The 21671-nt window shown below is 54.5% G+C and overlaps 1 protein-coding gene across 4 annotated transcripts in view; it reads right to left on the bottom strand.

The window, feature by feature from the left end:
• SLC4A5 (solute carrier family 4 member 5) overlaps positions 1-21671 on the bottom strand; it is a 45786-nt gene that overhangs the window by 6399 nt on the left and 17716 nt on the right. For 3 of the 4 annotated variants that reach the window (XM_064731156.1, XM_064731155.1, XM_064731158.1), the window contains 16 exons: positions 20938-21098; positions 19806-19961; positions 17907-18002; positions 16514-16569; positions 14183-14340; positions 14016-14103; positions 13724-13878; positions 12515-12658; positions 11979-12153; positions 11324-11457; positions 10946-11217; positions 5567-5628; positions 4645-4845; positions 3464-3577; positions 1723-1884; positions 343-521 (listed from right to left, as the gene is read on the bottom strand). In XM_064731156.1, coding sequence (XP_064587226.1) covers positions 343-521; positions 1723-1884; positions 3464-3577; positions 4645-4845; positions 5567-5628; positions 10946-11217; positions 11324-11457; positions 11979-12153; positions 12515-12658; positions 13724-13878; positions 14016-14103; positions 14183-14340; positions 16514-16569; positions 17907-18002; positions 19806-19961; positions 20938-21098 — 2313 coding nt within the window. Of the gene's footprint in view, positions 1-342; positions 522-1722; positions 1885-3463; positions 3578-3807; positions 3922-4644; positions 4846-5566; positions 5629-10945; positions 11218-11323; positions 11458-11978; positions 12154-12514; positions 12659-13723; positions 13879-14015; positions 14104-14182; positions 14341-16513; positions 16570-17906; positions 18003-19805; positions 19962-20937; positions 21099-21671 lie in introns of all 4 variants that reach the window. The other variant, XM_064731157.1, reaches the window with a different exon arrangement.

Below are 21671 nucleotides of genomic sequence, written 5' to 3'. Positions count from 1 at the left end.
TTGACACGAGCAGGGTGAGCCCGAGGAACCGCCGAGGAACCGAGAACCACCAGTGGGAATGGGACAATTGACACGAGCAGGGTGAGCCCGAGGAACCGCCGAGGAACCGAGAACCACCAGTGGGAATGGGACAATTGACACGAGCAGGGTGAGCCCGAGGAACCGCCGAGGAACCGAGAACCATCAGTGGGAATGGGACAATTGACAACTCCTGCCTGGCCCTGATGTGCCCAGCACAGGACAATCCCTCGCTGTCCTTGGTGTCCCCGTGAAGGACAATCCCTGGTGTCCCCTCCCAGGACAGGGAGGTCCCCCCGGCTCCAGGACCCCTCTCAGGCCCACCTGACCCCCAGGAACTGGGGCTGCTCCCCCGGCGCGCTGGTCTCGGTCTCCATCTTGAGGCTGTCGATGTGGGCGATGGAGATGACGGTGGCGGCCACGTACCAGGGCAGCCCCATGAAGGAGCACACGGCCATCAGGATGCCCACCCAGAAGAGGTCCAGGTGGTACCCGGCTGCCTTCTGCAACACAGCACGGGGGGCTCTGCACGGGGGTGTCCCACAGGCAGGGCCTTGGGGCACCCGCTGTCACCCCAAACCACCTGGTGTCACCCTGATATACCCCACATGGACATGGGGCACCTGGTGTCACCATGGTGTGCCCCACACTGATATGGGGCACCTGGTGTCACCCCAAACCACCTGGTGTCACCCTGATATACCCCACATGGACATGGGGCACCCGGTGTCACCATGGTGTGCCCCACACTGATATGGGGCACCCTGTGTCACCCCAAACCACCTGGTGTCACCCTGATATACCCCACATGGACCCGGTGTCACCACAGTGTGCCCCACACTGATATGGGGCACCTGGTGTCACCCTGATATACCCCACATGGACCCGGTGTCACCATGGTGTGCCCCACACTGATATGGGGCACCCTGTGTCACCCCAAACCACCTGGTGTAACCTTGATGTACCCCATATAGACATGGGGCACCCAGTGTCACTGTGGTGTGCCCCACACTGATATGGGGCACCCTGTGTCACCCCATGTCACCCCACATCCCCCTGTGTCACCCCATATCATCACCCCCCTGCACCCCATTACCCACAGAACTTCACCCCCAGGCTCTCCATCACCCCAAACCTGCGGCTGGCCAAAAACCACCCCAAACCTGGGTGCTGTGGGTGATCCATGGGGTGCCCTGGGTGCTGTGGGGGATCATGGGGTGCCCTGGGTGCTGTGGGGGATCCTGGGGTGCTGTGGGGGATCCCTGGGGTGCTGTGGAGGATCCATGGGGTGCCCTGGGTGCTGTGGGGGATCCATGGGGTGCCCTGGGTGCTGTGGGGGATCCCGGGGTGCTGTGGGGGATCCATGGGGTGCCCTGGGTGCTGTGGGGGATCCATGGGGTGCCCTGGGTGCTGTGGGGGATCCATGGGGTGCTGTGGAGGATCCATGGGGTGCCCTGGGTGCTGTGGGGGACCCATGGGGTGCCCTGGGTGCTGTGGGGGATCCATGGGGTGTCCTGGGTGCTGTGGGTGATCCTGGGGTGCCCTGGGTGCTGTGGGTGATCATGGGGTGCCCTGGGTGCTGTGGTGGATCCCTGGGTGCTGTGGGGGATCCATGGGGTGCCCTGGGTGCTGTGGGGGTGCCCTGGGTTCTGTGGGTGATCCATGGGGTGCCCTGGGTGCTGTGGGGGACCCCGGGGGTCTCACCCTCAGCTTGTGCTCCTTCCTGTTGACGATGACGGCCGTGATCTGCTGGTCCATGAAGATGAGGATGGTGACCAGCAGGGCGGGCAGGGCGCTGGCCAGGTACACCCACCACGGGTTCTTGCCGAAGGGGAACACGAACCAGCCGCGGTCGACGCGCGTGGGCTGGGGACGACAGCGGGGTCGGAACCTCGGGAACGGGCACGGGTTGGGAGAACCCGAGGGGTGGCGTTTGGGGACGGCCCCATCCCGGATCCATCCTGAACCCTGTGCCCCAAACTGCCCCCAAATCCTCAGCGGGGTTTCCATTGGGAGGGATCCTTGCTGGGATTTCCTTGGGGATCCCCATTGGGATCTTCATGGGGATCCATCACTGGGATCCTCCTTGGGGTTTTGATTGGGATCCCCATTGGGATTTCTATTGGGATCTTCACTGGGATCCTTGTTGGGATTTCCATTGGGATCCCCATTGGGATCTTCATGGGGATTGTCATTGGGATCCTCCTTGGGGTTTTGATTGGGATCCCCATTGGGGTCCTTACTGGGATCCCCATTGGGATTTCTGTTGGGATCTTCACTCAGATCCTTGTTGGGATTTCCACTGGGATCCCCATTGGGATTTCTATTGGGATCTTCACTGGGATTCTTGCTGGGATTTCCTTTGGGATCCCCAATGGGATCTTCATGGGGATCCATCATTGGGATCCTCCTTGGGGTTTTGATTGGGATCCCCATTGGGGTCCTTACTGGGATCCCCATTGGGATCCCCATTGAGGTCCTTATTGGGATCCCCATTGGGATTTCCATTGGGATCTTCACTGGGATCCTTGTTGGGATTTCCATTGGGATCTTCACTGGGATTCTTGCTGGGATCCCCATTGGGATCTTCATGGGGATTGTCATTGGGATCCTCACTGGGGTTTTGATTGGGATCCCCATTGGGATTTCTATTGGGATCTTCACTGGGATCCTTGTTGGGATCTCCATTGGGATCTTCATGAGGATTATCATTGGGATCCTCACTGAGATCACTGTTGGGATCCTCCTTGGGGTTTCTATTGGGATCTCCATTGGGATCCTCATTGGGGTCCTCACTGGGATCTTTATTGGGATTTCCATTTGGCTTCCACATTGGGATCCCCATGGGGGTCCCCATCGGAATCCTCACTGGGATCCTCATTGGGATTTCCATTTGGGTTCCCCACTGGGATCCCCATTGGGATCTCCATTGGAATTCTCACTGGGATCTGTATTGGGATCCTCACTGGGGTTTACACTGGGGTCCTCATTGGGATTTCCATTTGGGTTCCACATTGGGATCCCCATTGGGGTCCCCACTGGGATCCATATTGGGATCCTCACTGGGATCCGTACTGGGATCCTCATTGGGGTTTCCATTGGGATCCCCACTGGGATCCCCACTGGGATTTCCATTTGGGTTCCCCACTGGGATCCCCATTGGGATTTCCATTGGAATTCTCACTGGGATCTGTATTGGGATCCTCACTGGGGTTTACACTGGGATCCCCACTGGGATCCCCACTGGGATTTCCATTTGGGTTCCACATTGGGATCCCCATTGGGGTCCCCACTGGGATCCATATTGGGATCCTCACTGGGTTTTCCATTGGGGTCCCCATTGGAATCCCCATTGGGATCTTCACTGGGATCCCCAGGTCGCCCCCTGGCTGGGAGAGGAGAAATCCTTCTGGAACGGGGTTTTGTGGAATTTGGGGTTTTTTACCTTGAAGTCTGTAGGCACTTGGAGCTTTGGGGTGTTGAGTCCAAAAAGCACATCCAGCCCCACAAACATGAGTATGGACATAAAGATGGAGAAATCGCTAATGAGCTTACGGAGCTGCCAGCCAGGGGGGAGGGAGAAAGAAAAGGGAGGGAAAACGGCAAAAAAAGGAGGAAAAACAACAAAAAGGGAGGAAAAACAACAAAAAAAAGAGAGGAAAGAAAGTCAGAAAATTAGAATATTGTTAGAAAGGTCGAAGTAGCTTTTAAGACAGTGCCTGGAGCTGCGAGATTCCCAAAAGAACCTGGAAAAAAGAGCGTGGGAGAGGAGAGGAGAGGAGGCCCAACCTTGATGATACTGGGGATGTGGAGTTTGGGGGTGTCCAGTCCAAAGCAGGCGTCCACTCCACAGAAGAGCAGGATGGAGAAGACATTGGAAAAATCGGCAATGAAAGCCCTGACCTGGAGGCAAGACAGGGAAACGGGGTTGGAAAGGGGATTTATGGGGTGGGAAAGGGAATTTATGGGGTGGGAAAGGGATTTATGGGGTGGGAAAGGGAATTTATGGGGTGGGAAAGGGGATTTATGGGGTGGGAAGGGAATTTATGGGGTGGGAAAGGGGATTTATGGGGTGGGAAGGGAATTTATGGGATGGGAAGGGAGCTTGTCCAGGTCTCTGTGGATGTCCCCATCCTCCGGAATTGTCCCTTGGTGTCACCTGCAAACCCTCCATCGTTAATGAGAACATTAATTAATGCTGGCCCTGATGGGAGCCCTGGTCACTACTGGTCACTGATGTCCATCAGACTCTGGGTTGGTGACCAAGTGGTTATTCCACAAAAATTCCACAAATGATTGTGGATCATTCCACAAATCCCTCATCCACGATCCCACAAATTCCTCATCCACCATCCCACAAATTCTTGTTCATTAATTGTCCACCCATTAATTGTCCACCCATTAACCCAACTCCATTTCGGAGAGGAGGATGCCACAAAAACCTCACAGGATTCCAAAAATCAGGGTCTAAAACCTTGGGGATGACCCCAATCATGGCCAGATCCTCCTAAAAACAGGGATTTATTTTCCTGGAGTTCTCTGCTTCCAACCTTCCCAAACCTCCCGGCAGCTCCCGTTTCCCCTCGTTTTTGGGACAGGATCTGCAGGATTTGGTTCTCTCCTTACCTTGGTGGGGAAGTAGCGGCTGAATTTGAATTTTTTCAGGGTCAGGGTCATGGAGTAGGTGCCAAAGAAGAGGATGAAGGACATGAGGGCCAGGTCGGGCACGAATTTGCAGGATTTTCCCACTAAGCTGCCGCCGTATTTGAGACATTCCTTCTTACTCAGCTGGGTCCAGTCCAGAGCTGTGAGGTTGAGAGCATTGGACTGGCAAGAAACCCGAAAAAAAGCAAAATTAGTGAAATTAGGAATTATTGTGGTGTGCAGGGAAAAGGGGAAGTTCAGCCCAAATCCAGCACAGGTGGCATTTTTAAGGTACAGTGTGAAAAGAAAGGGAAATTTCCTGTCCAAACCCCAAATTTGTACTTTAAGGGATTGCAATGTGCAGGAAAAAGGAAATTTCCTGTCCAAACCCCAAATTTGTACTTTAAGGGATTGCAATGTGCAGGAAAAAGGAAATTTCCTGTCCAAACCCCAAATTTGTACTTTAAGGGATTGCAATGTGCAGGAAAAGGGAAATTTCCTGTCCAAACCCCAAATTTGTACTTTAAGGGATTGCAATGTGCAGGAAAAAGGAAATTTCCTGTCCAAACCCCAAATTTGTACTTTAAGGATCACGCTGTGCAAGAAAAATGGGATTTCACAACTGAACTGAGCAAAACCAGCGTTTTTGCAAAAAAAGGGAAATTTCCTGCTCAAACCCCAACGAGAGCAGTTTGAGCCATTTCTGCACACAAGGAAAAGCGAATTTCCAGAGTTTTGGGGATACCCAAAAAACCTCCGAGCTGATACAGATTTGGGGGGAAAAAACCCCAATTTGTGTTTCCCTCTCTCCGAGCTGGCATTTCCCATTCCTGGGTGCTGGAATCTCCGATTTTCCCTCCCTGACCCCACATTTCCCCAGGGCTGAGCAGCTCCCGGCGCTTACCAGAGACACGTTAGTGCTGTTGGGAGCCACTGGCGCTGAAGCATCGAACAGGGTGGCGTTGGCTGCGGGAAAGGAGTCGGTTATTGAGGTTTTGGGGTGAAAACCGAGCTTTGGGGTGAAACCCCGGCTGGGCTTGGCCTGCTGAGCCCGCCGGGGATCGGCATCCCCGCGTTTTGGGGGCAAATCCCCCTTTTTCTGAATTCTCCCTGATTAATTCCATGCGCCAGGGAGGACGCGGCGGCTCCTGCGGGGCTGGGCCAGAGGGGAATTTTGGGAGTTCCCAGTTCCTAAAATTTCCAGGAGTTTCCCAGTTCCTACAATTTCCAGGAGTTTCCCAGTTCCTAAAATTTCCAGGAGTTCCCAGTTCCTAAAATTTCCAGGAGCTTCCCTCCAGGAGTTCCCAGTTCCTACAATTTCCAGGAGTTTCCCAGTTCCCAAAATTTCCAGGATCTTCCCAGGTCCTAAAATTTCCAGGAGTTCCCCAGCTCCTACAATTTCCAGGAGTTTCCCAGTTCCTAAAATTTCCAGGAGTTTCCCAGTTCCTACAATTTCCAGGAGTTCCCCAGTTCCTAAAATTTCCAGGAGTTCCCCAGTTCCTACAATTTCCAGGAGTTTTCTAATTCCTACAATTTCCAGGAGTTCCCCAGTTCCTAAAATTTCCAGGAGTTTCCCAGTTCCTAAAATTTCCAGGAGCTTCCCAGTTCCTACAATTTCCAGGAGTTCTCCATTTCCTAAAATTTCCAGGAGTATCTCATTTCCTAAAATTTCCAGGAGCTTCCCAGTTCCTACAATTTCCAGGAGTTTCCCAGTTCCTAAAATTTCCAGGAGCTTCCCAGTTCCTAAAATTTCCAGGAGTTCCCCAGTTCCTAAAATTTCCAGGAGCTTCCCAGTTCCTAAAATTTCCAGGAGTTTCCCAGTTCCTACAATTTCCAGGAGTTTCCCAGTTCCTAAAATTTCCAGGAGTTTCCCAGTTCCTAAAATTTCCAGGAGTTCCCCAGTTCCTAAAATTTCCAGGAGTTCCCCAGTTCCTAAAATTTCCAGGAGTTTCCCAGTTCCTAAAATTTCCAGGAGTTTCCCAGTTCCTACAATTTCCAGGAGTTTCCCTCCAGGAGTTCCCCAGTTCCTAAAATTTCCAGGAGTTTCCCAGTTCCTACAATTTCCAGGAGCTTCCCAGTTCCTAAAATTTCCAGGAGTTTCCCAGTTCCTACAATTTCCAGGAGTTTCCTAACTCCTACAATTTCCAGGAGTTCCCCAGTTCCTACAATTTCCAGGAGTTCCCCAGTTCCTAAAATTTCCAGGAGTTTCCCAGTTCCTAAAATTTCCAGGAGCTTCCCAGTTCCTACAATTTCCAGGAGCTTCCCAGTTCCTAAAATTTCCAGGAGTTTCCCAGTTCCTACAATTTCCAGGAGTTTCCCAGTTCCTACAATTTCCAGGAGTTCCCAGTTCCTACAATTTCCAGTTCCTAAAATTTCCAGGAGTTTCCCAGTTCCTAAAATTTCCAGGAGTTTCCCAGTTCCTACAATTTCCAGGAGTTCCCCAGTTCCTAAAATTTCCAGGAGTTTCCCAGTTCCTACAATTTCCAGGAGTTTCCTAATTCCTAAAATTTCCAGGAGTTCCCAGTTCCTAAAATTTCCAGGAGTTCCCCAGTTCCTAAAATTTCCAGGAGTTCCCAGTTCCTAAAATTTCCAGGAGCTTCCCTCCAGGAGTTCCCCAGTTCCTACAATTTCCAGGAGTTTCCCAGTTCCTAAAATTTCCAGGAGTTTCCCAGTTCCTACAATTTCCAGGAGTTCCCCAGTTCCTAAAATTTCCAGGAGCTTCCCAGTTCCTAAAATTTCCAGGAGTTCCCAGTTCCTAAAATTTCCAGGAGTTTCCCAGTTCCTACAATTTCCAGGAGTTTCCCAGTTCCTACAATTTCCAGGAGTTCCCCAGTTCCTACAATTTCCAGGTCCTAAAATTTCCAGGAGTTCCCAGTTCCTAAAATTTCCAGAAGTTTCCCAGTTCCTAAAATTTCCAGGAGTTTCCCAGTTCCTACAATTTCCAGGAGTTTCCTAATTCCTAAAATTTCCAGGAGCTTCCCAGTTCCTACAATTTCCAGGAGCTTCCCAGTTCCTAAAATTTCCAGGAGTTTCCCAGTTCCTACAATTTCCAGGAGTTTCCTAATTCCTACAATTTCCAGGAGTTTCCCAGTTCCTAAAATTTCCAGGAGTTCCCCAGTTCCTAAAATTTCCAGGAGTTCCCCAGTTCCTAAAATTTCCAGGAGCTTCCCAGTTCCTAAAATTTCCAGGAGCTTCCCAGTTCCTACAATTTCCAGGAGATTCCCAGTTCCTAAAATTTCCAGGAGTTCCCCAGTTCCTACAATTTCCAGGAGCTTCCCAGTTCCTAAAATTTCCAGGAGTTTCCCAGTTCCTAAAATTTCCAGGAGTTTCCCAGTTCCTACAATTTCCAGGAGTTTCCCAGTTCCTAAAATTTCCAGGAGTTTCCCAGTTCCTAAAATTTCCAGGAGTTCCCCAGTTCCTAAAATTTCCAGGAGTTCTCCAGTTCCTAAAATTTCCCAAGAGCTTCCCAGTTCTAAAATTTCCAGGAGTTTCCCAGTTCCTACAATTTCCAGGAGTTTCCCTCCAGGAGTTCCCCAGTTCCTAAAATTTCCAGGAGTTTCCCAGTTCCTAAAATTTCCAGGAGCTTCCCAGTTCCTAAAATTTCCAGGAGTTTCCCAGTTCCTAAAATTTCCAGGAGTTTCCTAACTCCTACAATTTCCAGGAGTTCCCCAGTTCCTACAATTTCCAGGAGTTTCCCAGTTCCTAAAATTTCCAGGAGCTTCCCAGTTCCTAAAATTTCCAGGAGTTTCCCAGTTCCTAAAATTTCCAGGAGTTCCCCAGTTCCTAAAATTTCCAGGAGCTTCCCAGTTCCTACAATTTCCAGGAGTTCCCCAGTTCCTAAAATTTCCAGGAGCTTCGCAATTCCTAAAATTTCCAGGAGTTTCCCAGTTCTTAAAATTTCCCAAGAGCTTCCCAAGGAAGCCGCCAGGAATGAGGTGGGCTTAAAACCACCATGGTGGAAAGCTGGGAAAGCGCCCTCATGTGGTTTTATTTTTTGGTTTTTTTTTTTTGAGAGATGGCACCCAAATCACCCCAAATCACACTTGATTTGCCTTTTAAAAATTATTATTAATTTTTTTTTTAAATAGTTAGGGGGTGGTTTGGTGTCTTTGGTGCAGAATTCCGTCTTTGCCAGCCCCCGGCACCTTCTCCTCCTCGGCTCTTCAGGCGTGGCGGCTCCGCGGCTCCGGGAGCACCCCCGGCAAATCTCGGGGTGCCCCTAAAAGAGGGAATTCGGGAATTGAGGAATTCTGGGATGGCTTGGCCGCCCCCTCTTCCGTCCTCTTCGGCCTCGGGGTTAATGAGGGAGAGCCCAGCACCGAGCTCTGGGATCAAACTCAGCCCTAAAAACATCGGCTTGGTTCTCATTTCTCTCCTCCACAACCTTTTCTTTTTCCACAAACCCTATTTTGGGGTTTCTACGCCTCTAAAGGGCGGCACGGCACCGGTGGGGTTAAAGAGAGGAGCCCTGAGGGCTCCACACAAACCTTTTTAGAGAGAGAGAAAAGTCAAATACATGGGAAAAAAAAAATAAACAATGGAACCCCCCCGAGGGGGGAGAGTATCAAATATTAAAATAGTTTTAATATTTAGAAGGCGATACTCACTTGAGATTGAAATCAGCCCCAATTGATGTGTGCAGCAGAGACAAATACGGGACAAATCAGTTAAAATAATCAAAAATCAGCAGGGATGGAAAAAAAAAAAAGGGAATTAAAAAAAAAACTAAGGATGGAGAGGGGAATAAAGATAATTTCTAGAGGGATCTTAAATCCAGCCTGGACATGGCAGCCTCGGGGGGAGCGGGATGGGGGATTGGGGTGCAGATGCCTCTGGGCTGCTTTGGGGTGGGGGCTTGGGGAGACCTCCCTGGAGGCCGAGGGCTCCTCCCTTGAGGCCGAAGGCTCCTCCCGGGGGTGCTCACGGCTCCGTCCCGGAATTCCGGCTCTCAGGCTCCGGCTCCGCTCTCTGCGCTCGGGATGGGGGCAGGAATTGGTTCTGGTGCTGCTCTGGGGTCCCGGCTCCCAGTGGGGTCGCGGCGCTCACGAGGGGTGGATGAGCAGGAGTTGAGGAAAAATGGAAAATTCAACCCAAAGGCTGCGAGTGCCACGGGGTGAGAGCTCTCCTTGGAGTGCCAGATGTGTTGGGAATGCCTTGGGTGGAGGGGCTTGGGTGCTGCTCTTGGAGGAAGGAGATGGGCAGAACTTCACCATCATCTTCATCCACCGTGACCTTCATCCACCATCATCTTCATGCATCATCATTTTCATCCACCATCATTTTCATCCACCATCATTTTCATCCACCATCATCTTCATCCACCGTGACCTTCATCCACCATCATCTTCATGCATCATCATTTTCATCCACCATCATCTTCATCCACCGTGACCTTCATCCACCATCATCTTCATGCATCATCATTTTCATCCACCATCTTCATCCACCATCATTTTCATCCACCATCATCTTCATCCACTGTGACCTTCATCCACCATCATCTTCATGCATCATCATTTTCATCCACCATCATCTTCATGCATCATCATTTTCATCCACCATCTTCATCCACCATGACCTTCATCCATCGTCATCTTCCTTCACTGTCATCATCATCATCCATGATCTTCATCCACCTTCACCTCCACCCACTGTCAGTCTCCTCCGGCCGCAGCTGGTGCTCCCCCAAATTTGGATTTTTGACATAATCCAGCTCCTGGGGGAGCAGCCGCTCGCTGCCTGAGCCCGAGGCCGTCTCTGCTCCCTTCCAGGAGCTCCAAGGTCAGATCTGGGATCATCCAGGACGTCTCCCCAAGAGCAAAACCATGGGAGGACCTTCAGCTCGGAGCCTGATGGCCTCTCCTTTTGGAAACGGTCCATGGAGGTTTCCACACCCAGCTGGGACATCCGGGCTGTCCCAGACACCGCAGAGCACAGAACCTCTCCAGGTGTTCCCTGGAGACTCAGTTTCCATCAGCAGCAGGCAGGAATCACCCCAAATGTCCTTTTCTTTCTTCCATAATTCCTCTTTGTCCATCCAGGTCTGGCTGCTCCAGGCTGAGATCCCAGCTCTCCATCTGCTGTGTCCCAGAAGTTCATCCAAGGCTCTTCCTCCATCTCCGCAGCCCCCTCGGGGGAGGACGATGAGTTCCGGGTGTCTCCAGCCCAGCTGCCTCCTCCTCCTCCTCCTCCTCCTCCTCCTCCCAGTGCTGGGCCGGGACTGATCCACGCCAGGACCCCCCCACCCCCGGCTGCTGCCCGGGCGGCCCCGGGGTGAACTCACCTGGGTCGGGGGCCACGCACTCGCACTTGTACATGGTCACGTAGTCGGGCTTGAAGTCCGAGTTGATGGGGTAGTACTTGAAGGCCCCGATCATCTTCTTGATGGCGTCGTAGATGAAGATGAAGCTGATGAGGGTGGAGAAGCCCTCCTCGGTGAAGCGCGTGATGTACTTGATGATGAAGCTGGCGTCGGTGGCCACCAGGATAAGGCACTGCAGGGCCGAGTGCAGCCCGATCCACAGGCGGAATTCCATGTAGTCGATGCCGTTGCCTCTGGAAGAGGGGACGGGCGGCCCTGTGAGAGCAGCTGGGCGCTGGGGACGCGGCCCAGCCCCGTGGGGACAGGCCCTGGTGTCCCCTGGCGGGGGCCGGCACTCACTTGCTGAAGTCGAAGAGCAGCTTCTCAAAGATGAGGATGGGGCCGGTGCTGCTGAGGATGATGAGGGGCTGCCCGGCGAAGAGGCAGAACATGGAGCCGGCCATGGCCGTGCCCAGGAAGCTCTCCATGACCCCCTGGGGACGGAGCAGAGGTGGCATCACGGGGGTGCCAGGCCATGCCACGTCCCCATGGACCCCCTGATGGAGACGGGGCTGAGGGATGGTTGGCACCGTGTCCCATTGCTCCTGGCACTGCCATGGAGGGATTCCAGGGCTGCCCATCCCACCTGGCAGAGAATGTCCATCCCCAGAAGCTTGGTGTGGCACAAGTGGGGTAACATCCATCCCATGGATGTGCCATCCCATCCCATGGGTGCCATCCCATTCCATGGGTGCCATCCCATCCCAATCCCACTGATCCCATCCCACTGATCCCATCCCATCCCATCCCATCCCATCCCATGGATCCCATCACATCCCATCCCACTGATCCCATCCCATCCCACTGATCCCATCCCATCCCATCCCATTCCATCCCATCCCAATCCCACTGATCCCATCCCATCCCATGGATCCCATCCCAATCCCACTGATCCCATCCCATCCCACGGATCCCGTCCCTGCCTGTCCCCAGGCCGGTGACACCTGGGCCACACCTGGTAGTTGTCGGTGGCGTCCCCCAGCAGCCCCCCGAAGGTGATGGCGTTGGTGATGCAGCCCAGGTAGATGAAGAGGATGGCGGAGATGGACTGGATATGGAAACCTTCGTAGAAGTCGCTGGGGAACCAGGGCAGCTTCCTCTTGATATCCAGGTAGAGGCCACCACAAAACCTGCAGAGACACCACCGAGGTGACACCAACACGTGGTGACTTCCACCAAAACAGAATCCTGGAGTCCTGGAGAGGTTTGGGTTGGGAGGGACCTTAAATCCCATCCCATCCCACCCCAGCCATGGCAGGGACACCTCCCACTGTCCCCGTCCAGCCTGGCCTTGGGCACTGCCAGGGATCCACAGCTCCTCTGGCCAGCTGGGAGATTTATAAATATTGCTACATAAATATAATTTATATATGGACACATAAATGGGCTGGTGCTGACCAAAACCCCTTCCCACCAGGATTTCAGCCCAGGACGAGCCCACAGGAGACGCCAATGGATCCTGGCACGTTCTGGAGGTGGTTCCTGGCTCACCTGCCGGTCCAGGCCAGCTCCTCCCCGATCTCGTGGACTTCGGGCATCTCCCCATCGTCGCTGCCGCCGCCGCCGCCCCCGGCGCCCGCCCCGCCGGCCGCGCCGTTCATCTGCCCCACCTCGTTCAGCGAGAACACCGACTTCCTGCGGGGCACGGCACCGGCACGTTGGCACCCGCTCTGGCACCGCCGGGTGGGCACGGCCAGATGGGCACCGCCGGATTGGCACCACTGGATCAGCACTGCCACACTGGCACCACTGGATGGGCACCACTGGTTGGCACCACTGGATCAGCACTGCCACGCTGGCACCGCTGGATTGGCACCACTGGATCAGCACTGCCACACTGGCACCGCTGGATGGGCACCACTGGGTGGGCACGGCCAGATGGGCACTGCCGGATTGGCACTGCCGGATTGGCACCACTGGATCAGCACTGCCACGCTGGCACTGCTGGATGGGCACCACTGGATTGGCACCACTGGATCAGCACTGCCACACTGGCACCGCTGGATGGGCACCACTGGATTGGCACCACTGGATCAGCACTGGCACTGCTGGATGGGCACCACCGGATTGGCACCACTGGATCAGCACCCCCAGATTGGCACTGCCACATCAGCACTGCCACACTGGTGCCACCGGATCAGCACTGCTGGATTGACACCATTGGATCAACACTGCCATATTGGCACTGCTGCCAGATTGGCACCGCTGGATGGGCACACGGCCCTGGTGTGAGGACTGTGGCCAAGGCCGTGGTGCAGCTCTGAGCCTGCACTGAGCGTGGGTTTTGGGGTGAATTTGGCCGGATCCAGAGCTGGGTTTGGTCAGTTTGTGGAGCCTTGGGTTGGGTTGGGTTGGGTTGGGTTGGGTTGGGTTGGGTTGGGTTGGGTTGGGTTGGGTTGGGCTGGGTTGGGTTGGGTTGGGTTGGGTTGGGTTGGGTTGGGTTGGGTTGGGTTGGGTTGGGTTGGGTTGGGAGGGACTCAGGGCTGATCCACTTCAACTCCTGCCCAGGGCAGGGTCACCTCCCCCTGCCCCTGCCCCAGGAGGGCGGAACCGGCTCCGAGCCGAGCTGGGATCAAACCCTGCCGCAAACCCAGCGTGTGTGGAACACCTGGAGGCGTCACTGCAGGGATGCAGCCAAGCTGGCTCTGCCCCCCAGAACCGCACACGGGCACGGCCGCGGGCCGGGGCAGCCCCACCCACCTCTTCTCAGCCGAGGGCACTTTCTTGGGGGGCTCGATGCGGATGTTGGGGTCCCACTCGCCGGGCGGGAGGACGATCACCTCGTCCAGGAACTCGTCGATGCCGGCGATCAGGTCCTCCCTGTCCCGGGCCTTGTAGGCGACGTCGCTGAAGAGCTGGGGGTGGACAGGGACAGGGTCACCTCCAGCCCCTCCCGGGGGTTTCAGTCTCAATTTTTGGGGTGATAAGGTGGAAATTGCTTTCTTTGCTGGGTTCTGGGCCCCACACGAGGGCTGGCGTGGCCTCCACTCACATCGTCCACCATGAGCGTGGCGATGGCCCTGCCGATCTCGTTGTAGGATTTGGCCTTTCCCGCCGGGCCGAGGAGGATGAAGAGGAACCTGGGGAGGAAGAGGAGCCGTGTTGGCCCCCTGGGATCCCTGGTGCCACCAGAGCCCTCAAGGGGCAGCGCTCGCTCACCTGGTGGGGACGGGCACCTCGGTGACCCCGCCCAGCATGGTGGCCTGGAGCAGCCGCACGAAGGCCACAAAGGGCTTCTCCAGGAACTCCACCTCCCCCACCAGCACGTTGGAGGCCTCGGCGTCCTTGGGGATCTTCTTGATGAACTTGTTCTTCAGCTGTCGGCAAAGACGAGATCCAGGAAGGGAGCGGTTGCCAAAATTTGGCTTTTTCCCCCTTTTTTTTCCCCCACCAAAGTTGGAGCTTCAGGCTCCAAGATTTCACCTCTGGGTGTCCCAGGACTCCCAGAGGTGGGGATTGAGGAGCCAGGAAAAAAAAGCCAAATTTCTTCAGAAACGTGGCTAAAACTGAGACCAAACTGCACCCCCAGGGCTCCACCACCCAACCTGCAACGTTTGATTTTGCTCTCCTGGATTTTCCGCAAGGAAAACTCCCTGAAAAGGAAAACCTGAGCCAACCCCAGCGGTGCTGCAGCGAGCCAGGAACATTTTTAGAGTTTATTTCCAGCTCCTCATGGCACAGAACCCCCCCAGCCCAGCATGGGGGAGGTTTTTGTGCCTGCCCAGCCCCATTCTGCGAGCTGGAACAATAATGGGAGAGGAAAACCTCGTCCATGGATTTATTCCCCAGGTCTCTTCTCCCCTGCAGCGCTTTTCACTGCAGCCTAAAAGGGTTCAATAGGCAGCCAGGCAGGGAGTTATGATAATCTATATGGCAGCATGAGGGCAGGCATGTGAGCCGGGCAGCCGCCTCGCCCCGGCCTAATCTTCTAAATCCAAATGGAAAAAAAAAAATAAATCATAATAATAATAAAGCAACTCCTCCAGTTCTGCTCGGAATCAGAGCAGGAGTTACCAGTGGCCACTAAGCTTCGTGTAACACTTAAAAAGTCCCTTTGTAGTGGGCCTAATAGGGTGATTAAACCTAAATGCTTTGCATATTTTGGGATTAACCCTCCGAACCCCATTGCTGGAGGGGATATTTGGGGTTCCTGACTGGGCCATGGGATGGAGTCGTTTCAGGTGCTGTCCCTGTCCCGTGGATCCCTGCACAACGCGGATTTCCATCCAGGAAACCCGAGGGAATCAAACATTATTTATGGTGTTTGGGCTTGCCCCAAAGTGCATCACCCCAGGTGAGACCAGTGAGGACATCCCGGGGGAAAGCAAGTGGTTATCCCATCCCATTCCCTAAAATCCCAAAGGAAGCTGTTCTCCCATCCCATTCCCTAAAAACCCAAAGGAAGTGGTTATCCCATCCCATTCCCTAAAAACCCAAAGGAAGTTGTTCTCCCATCCCATTCCCTAAAAACCCAAAGCAAGCTGTTCTCCCATTCTCTAAAAAACCAAAGGAAGTGGTTATCCCATCGCATTCCCTAAAAGCCCAAAGCAAGTGGTTATCCCATCCCATCCCATCCCATCCCATTCCCTAAAAACCCAAAAAAAGCTGTTATCCCATCCCATTCCCTAAAAGCCCAAATCAAGTTGTTCTCCCATCCCATTCCCTAAAAACCCAAAGCAAGCTGTTCTCCCATCCCATTCCCTAAAAACCCAAAAAAGCTGTTATCCCATCCCATTCCCTAAAAACCCAAAGCAAGCTGTTCTCCCATCCCATTCCCTAAAAACCCAAAAAAGCTGTTATCCCATCCCATTCCCTAAAAACCCAAAAAAAGCTGTTCTCCCATCCCATTCCCTAAAAAACCAAAGCAAGTTGTAATCCCATCCCATTCCTTAAAATCCCACGGGGTCGGTGATTCTGCCTTTGGTTTATGGTGAAATCGGGAACAGAAACAAAGCAAAGCTCATAAAGGGAAGCAGCCATTCCCAGAAAAATCTGGGATGGGAAGGGGATAAAAATCCCACTGATCCATCCCATCCCCAGCTCCCCCTAAAAGCAGCCCCAGAAGGAAAAGCCCCCCAAGGCCTCTGGGCTGAGCTTTGCATTGGGAAACCTCCGAAACAGCAAATCCCACCCCAAATCCCAGCCCCTCGCCCCCAGAGCTGCATCCCAAGAGCTCGGATGGGATTTGCCGCCCTCTCCCTTTGGGATTCCCACACTTCCAAGCAGCTCCCTGCAGGTCTGGAGGGAATTTTGCCCCACCCTGGTGGATTTGGGCTCCTGGCTCGCCCCTTGCTCTGTGCTGAGAGCTCGGGGGTCGCCTCTGGGGCAGCCTCCCCACGGGGATCCATACAGCAATTAACTGCCCTAATTAGGAATTTGCGTGGGCATCGACCCAGCCGCGGCTCACATGGCCCCGACACCCGGCCGGGATCGTGCCGCGGTTTGGGAATTTGGGAATTTGGGGTTTTGGGAATTTGGGGTTTTGGGTACCTGGTCAGTGCTCGGGGTGTCCGAGATGTCGTTCATGCTCCGGCTCTGGGCGTGACCTGGAGGGAAGGGAGGGAAATGAGGAAAAGGGAAAAGCCCCCCCAGGAGCCGGGAGAAAACCCAGAGAGGAGAATTTGTGACAAGAAATAAAATACTGGTGAAGTGTCTGGGCTTGCAAAGCAGCAGCAGTGCTGAAAACCCGGGAATTAGGGGAAACTCCTCCTGTGAAAGGGTGGGAAGGGGCAGTGAGGGATCCCCATCCCTGGAAGGGTCCAGAAGCCCTCTGGATGTGGCACTTGGGGACACCGCGGTGCTCCCTGATCTCAGAGGGCTTTTCCACCCCAAAGCTCCTCAGGTGGGACCATTTCCAGTCTCGGCCACACAAACCAGGGATCCTTTGGGATGTCCCAGCTGCCCTCTCCCAGCCCAGCAATCTTTGAGGATCCCCTCCCTCCCTAAAGACTCCAAGGAATCTTTTCCTGCCCCCCACACCAGCTCATCCCAAATCCCTGCTGCACTTCTGGGATGGTGGGACCTCATTGCAACCTCCCACTCTGCCCCTGGGGCTGGGAATTCGGTGTCCCAGGGAATCTTTTGGTGTCCCAGGGAATCTTTTGGTGTTCCAGGGAATCTTTTGGTGCTCTAGGGAACTATTGGGTTTTCAAGGAATTATTTGGTGTTCCATGGAATCATTTGGTGTCCCAGGGAATCATTTGGTGTCCCAGGGAACTATTTGGATTTCCAGGGAATGATATGGTGCCACAGGGAATAATGTGGTGTCCTGGGGAATAATTTGGTGTCCCAAGGAAGGCTGTGGTATCCCAGTGAATTATTTGGTGTTCTAGGGAACTATTTGGTTTTCAGAGAATTATTTGGTGTCCCATTTAATTATTTCGTGTCCCAGGGAATCATTTGGTGTCCCAGGTTATGCTGTGGTGCCCCAATAAATTATTTGGTGTCCCAGGGCAGGCTGTGGTGCCCAGGGGATGCTGTGGTGCCCGGTCAGTGCCGATGCCCCAGGGGGATGCTGTGGTGCCCCGGGGGAGGCTGTGGTGCCCAGGAAATGCTGTGGTGCCCAGTGAATTATTTGGTGCCCAGGGCAGGCTGTGGTGCCCCAGGGCAGGCTGTGGTGCCCCGGGGGATGCTGTGGTGCCCAGGGCAGGCTGTGGTGCCCAGGGCAGGCTGTGGTGCCCAGGGCAGGCTGTGGTGCCCAGGGCAGGCTGTGGTGCCCAGGGGATGCTGTGGTGCCCAGGGCAGGCTGTGGTGCCCCAGGGGATGCTGTGGTGCCCAGGGGATGCTGTGGTGCCCAGGGGATGCTGTGGTGCCCCAGGGGATGCTGTGGTGCCCCAGGGGATGCTGTGGTGCCCGGTCAGTGCCCGTGCCCTGCCCCACTCACGCAGGCGGCCGTAGCTGGCGCTCTGCCGCAGCCGCAGGTCCTCGGTGGAGCGATGGAAGGCGGCGCCGGCGGCCGGGCCCCGCACGGGGCTGCGGGCTGGGGAGAGAGGGGAGAGGGTGAGATGGGGAGGGGGTCCCGTGGGAATGTGGGGGGGGGATCCTGTGGGGAATGTGGGGGGGGGATCCTGTGGGAATGTGGGGACGGGGTCCTGTGGGGAATGTGGGGATGGGGTCCTGTTGAGTGTTGGGGCTGGATCCCACTGGGAATGTGGGGATGGGGTCCTGTGGGAATGTGGGGTGGGATCCTGTGGGGAATGTGGGGATGGGGTCCTGTGGGGAATGTCACAGCAGGATCCCGTTGGGAATGCCGTGGCAGGATCCCATTGGGAATGGGGGAACGGGATCCTGTGGGGAATGTCAGGGCAGGATCCCGTTAGAATGTGGGGCAGGATCCCATTGGAAATGTGGGGACAGGGTCCTGTGGGGAACATCAGAAGAAAGATCCCATGGGGAACATCAGGAGCAGGATCCTGTTGGGAATGTGGGGACAGGATCCTGTTGGGAATGCCACGGCAGGATCCATCGGAAATGCCACGGCAGAATCCCATGGGGAATGTGGGGGACAGGATCCCGTTGGGAATGCCATGGCAGGATCCCATGGGGAATGTGGGGACAGGATCCATGGGAAATGCCACGGCAGGATCCCATTGGGAATTTTGGGGTCGGGATCCATGGGAAATGCCACGGCAGGATCCCATTGGGAATTTTGGGGTCGGGATCCATGGGAAATGCCACGGCAGGATCCCATTGGGAATTTTGGGGTCGGGATCCATGGGAAATGCCATGGCAGGATCCCATGGGGAATTTTGGGGTCGGGATCCATGGGAAATGCCACGGCAGGATCCCATTGGGAATTTTGGGGTCGGGATCATGGGAAATGCCACGGCAGGATCCCATTGGGAATTTTGGGGTCGGGATCATCGGAAATGCCACGGCAGGATCCCCCTGGGAGCACCAGGATGCTCCAGGGGCTGCTGGCCATCAGCCCCGGGCTGCAGCAGCAGCGAGTGACCTCCCGCTAAACCCCGGGAACAATCGGGAACGGGCCCAAATCCCCTTTTGTAAGGGCAGGGACAGCGGGATCAGCCGCGGCCAGACCGGATTTGTCTGCGGCCGCCGCGCCAGCAAAGCCCGGCGGCACCGAGCCGGCGCCAGCGCTGCCGCTGTCCCCGTGTGGCGCCAGCGCGCGGTGACGTCATCAACACACGGTGATGTCATCGGCACATGGTGATGTCATCACCGCCTATTGCCCCCACTGTGATGTCATCACACAGAGGTATCGCCCCCGCTATGATGTAATCACACCATGACAATGTCCCCACAGTGACATCATCGCACAGTCATTGTCCCCATGGTGGCATCATCACACAATGCCATTGTTTCCACAGTGACGTCATCACATGGTGGCACTGTCCCCACAGTGACATCATCACAGATTGCCATTGTCATCACATTGATGTCATCACAGTGCCATTGTCCTCACATGGTGATGTCATAATACAGTGGCATTGTCACCACACAGTGATGTCATCACACAATGATGTCATCACATAATGATGTCCTCACTCAGTGCCATTGTCCTCACATGGTGATGTCATCACACGATGATGCCATCACACAATGACATTCTCCCTCACACAATGATGTCATCACACAACGATGCCATCACTCAATGACGTCACCAAACGGTGGCATTGTCCCTGCCACAGCGCTGTCCCTGTCCCCAACACCTCCTTGTCCCCAGCTCCCACTGACCCCCAACCCCACCAGGGCAGGATTTTGGCCCCTTCCCGCCCTCCCGGTGTCCCAGCCCCGGTTCCCGGCCCTGCCCGGCGCTCACCGGTGTTGGAGGACACGGATTTGCCGATGTCGGCCAGCGAGCGGTGGATCGGCTTCTTGGTCTGGTGCCGGTGCTTGCGCAGGAGGACGAAGCTGAGCTTCTCCCGCAGCTCCGGCTTCAGCAGCCCGTCCTCGATCTGCTTCTCGATGACATCGTCTGCAAAACGCGGCCGTGGTGACCCCAAAAACATCCCCAAACATCCCCAAAATGTCCCCAAAATATCCCATCCTCGATCTGCTTCTCGATGACATCGTCTGCAAAACACGGCCATGGTGACCCCAAAAACATCCCCAAAATGTCCCCAAAATATCCCATCCTCGATCTGCTTCTCGATGACATCGTCTGCAAAACACGGCCATGGTGACCCCAAAAACATCCCCAAACATCCCCAAAATGTCCCCAAAATGTCCTGTCCTCGATCTGCTTCTCAGTGACATTGTCTACAGCACACACAGCCATGGTGACCCCCAAAACCTCTCCAAAACCTCCCCAAAACCTCTCCAAAGTATCCCATCCTCGATCTGCTTCTCGATGACATCGTCAGCAAAACACGGCCATGGTGACCCCCAAAACCTCCCCAGAATCTCCCCAAAATGTCCCCAAAATGTCTCCAAAATGTCTCATTCTTGATCTGCTTCTCAATGACATTGTCTGCAAAACACGGCCATGGTGACCCCAAGAACATCCCCAAAATGTCCCGTCCTCGATCTGCTTCTCGATGACATGGTCTGCAAAACGCGGCCATGGTGACCCCAAGAACATCCCCAAAATGTCCCCAAAATGTCCCATCCTTGATCTGCTTCTTGATGACCTCATCTGCAACACCCAAGACCCCCAAAACCTCCCCAAAATGACCTCAATCTGCTCCTCGATGACATCACCCACCCACACCCATCCATGGTGACCCAAGGGTGACCCCAAACCCCCCCAGAATCTGCTGCTTCAGCAGAGACCCCCCAGACCCCCCAAAACCTCAACACAACATTTCTGGGAGCAGCTGATGGCTCCCAACTCCTCCCTTTGCTCATTCCTGCACAAATTCAGGAAAAAAAAAAAAAAAAAAAAGAATTTAAATCCATTCCCACCATTTTAGGACATGGGGGAAAAAAAAAAACCCTCCAGGGGCTCCTACCGATAATTTGGGGCAAGGAGTATCCGTCGAGGTCCAGGAGCACCGTTCCTGTCTGGAGACACGTGCGCAGCTCGAAGAGGCTGTGCAGGGACAGCGTGGACACGTGGGGTTTGCTCCACCTCTCACCGCCCTCCTCCACCTTCTCCTCGAACTTGATCCACCTGGAACAGGAGCGGGATGGGGAGGAGCTGGGAACGGATTCTCCTTCCCGGGGAGTTTCCCTGCTTGGGTTGATTCATCCCACAGAGTTCTGGCTCGGTATCCAGGGTGGGAAGGGAGGATGTGGGGGAGCGTTCCCAAAAGTGCTGCCTGTGGGGTTGTGGAGGGGAGAGAATGCTCCAAATCCCACCAGGAAACCCAAATCCATGGATTTATCCATCTTCAAATTGTATCTGTGGGATCTGGGAGCTGTGGGAGGACGGAAAAGCTCCCAGTCCGACCAGGAAATTCAAATTCATGGATTTTGCCCTCCTTAAATTGCTCCTGTGAGGTTTGGGAGCATTGGGGTGGAGGAAAAGCTCCCAATCCCACCAGGAAACCCAAATCCATGGATTTATCCATCTTCAAATCGTATCTGTGGGATCTGGGAGCTGTGGGATGGAGGGAATGCTCCCAGTCCCACCAGGAAACCCAAATCCATGGATTTTGCCCTCCTTAAATTGCTCCTGTGAGGTTTGGGAGCAGTGGGGTGGAGGAAAAGTTCCCAATCCCAGCAGGAAACCCAAATCCATGGA

The sequence above is a fragment of the Zonotrichia leucophrys genome, chromosome 22, assembly GCF_028769735.1.
Source record: "Zonotrichia leucophrys gambelii isolate GWCS_2022_RI chromosome 22, RI_Zleu_2.0, whole genome shotgun sequence".
NCBI classification, from domain to species: Eukaryota; Metazoa; Chordata; class Aves; order Passeriformes; family Passerellidae; genus Zonotrichia; species Zonotrichia leucophrys.
This window is presented reverse-complemented; position numbering and strand designations above follow the sequence as displayed.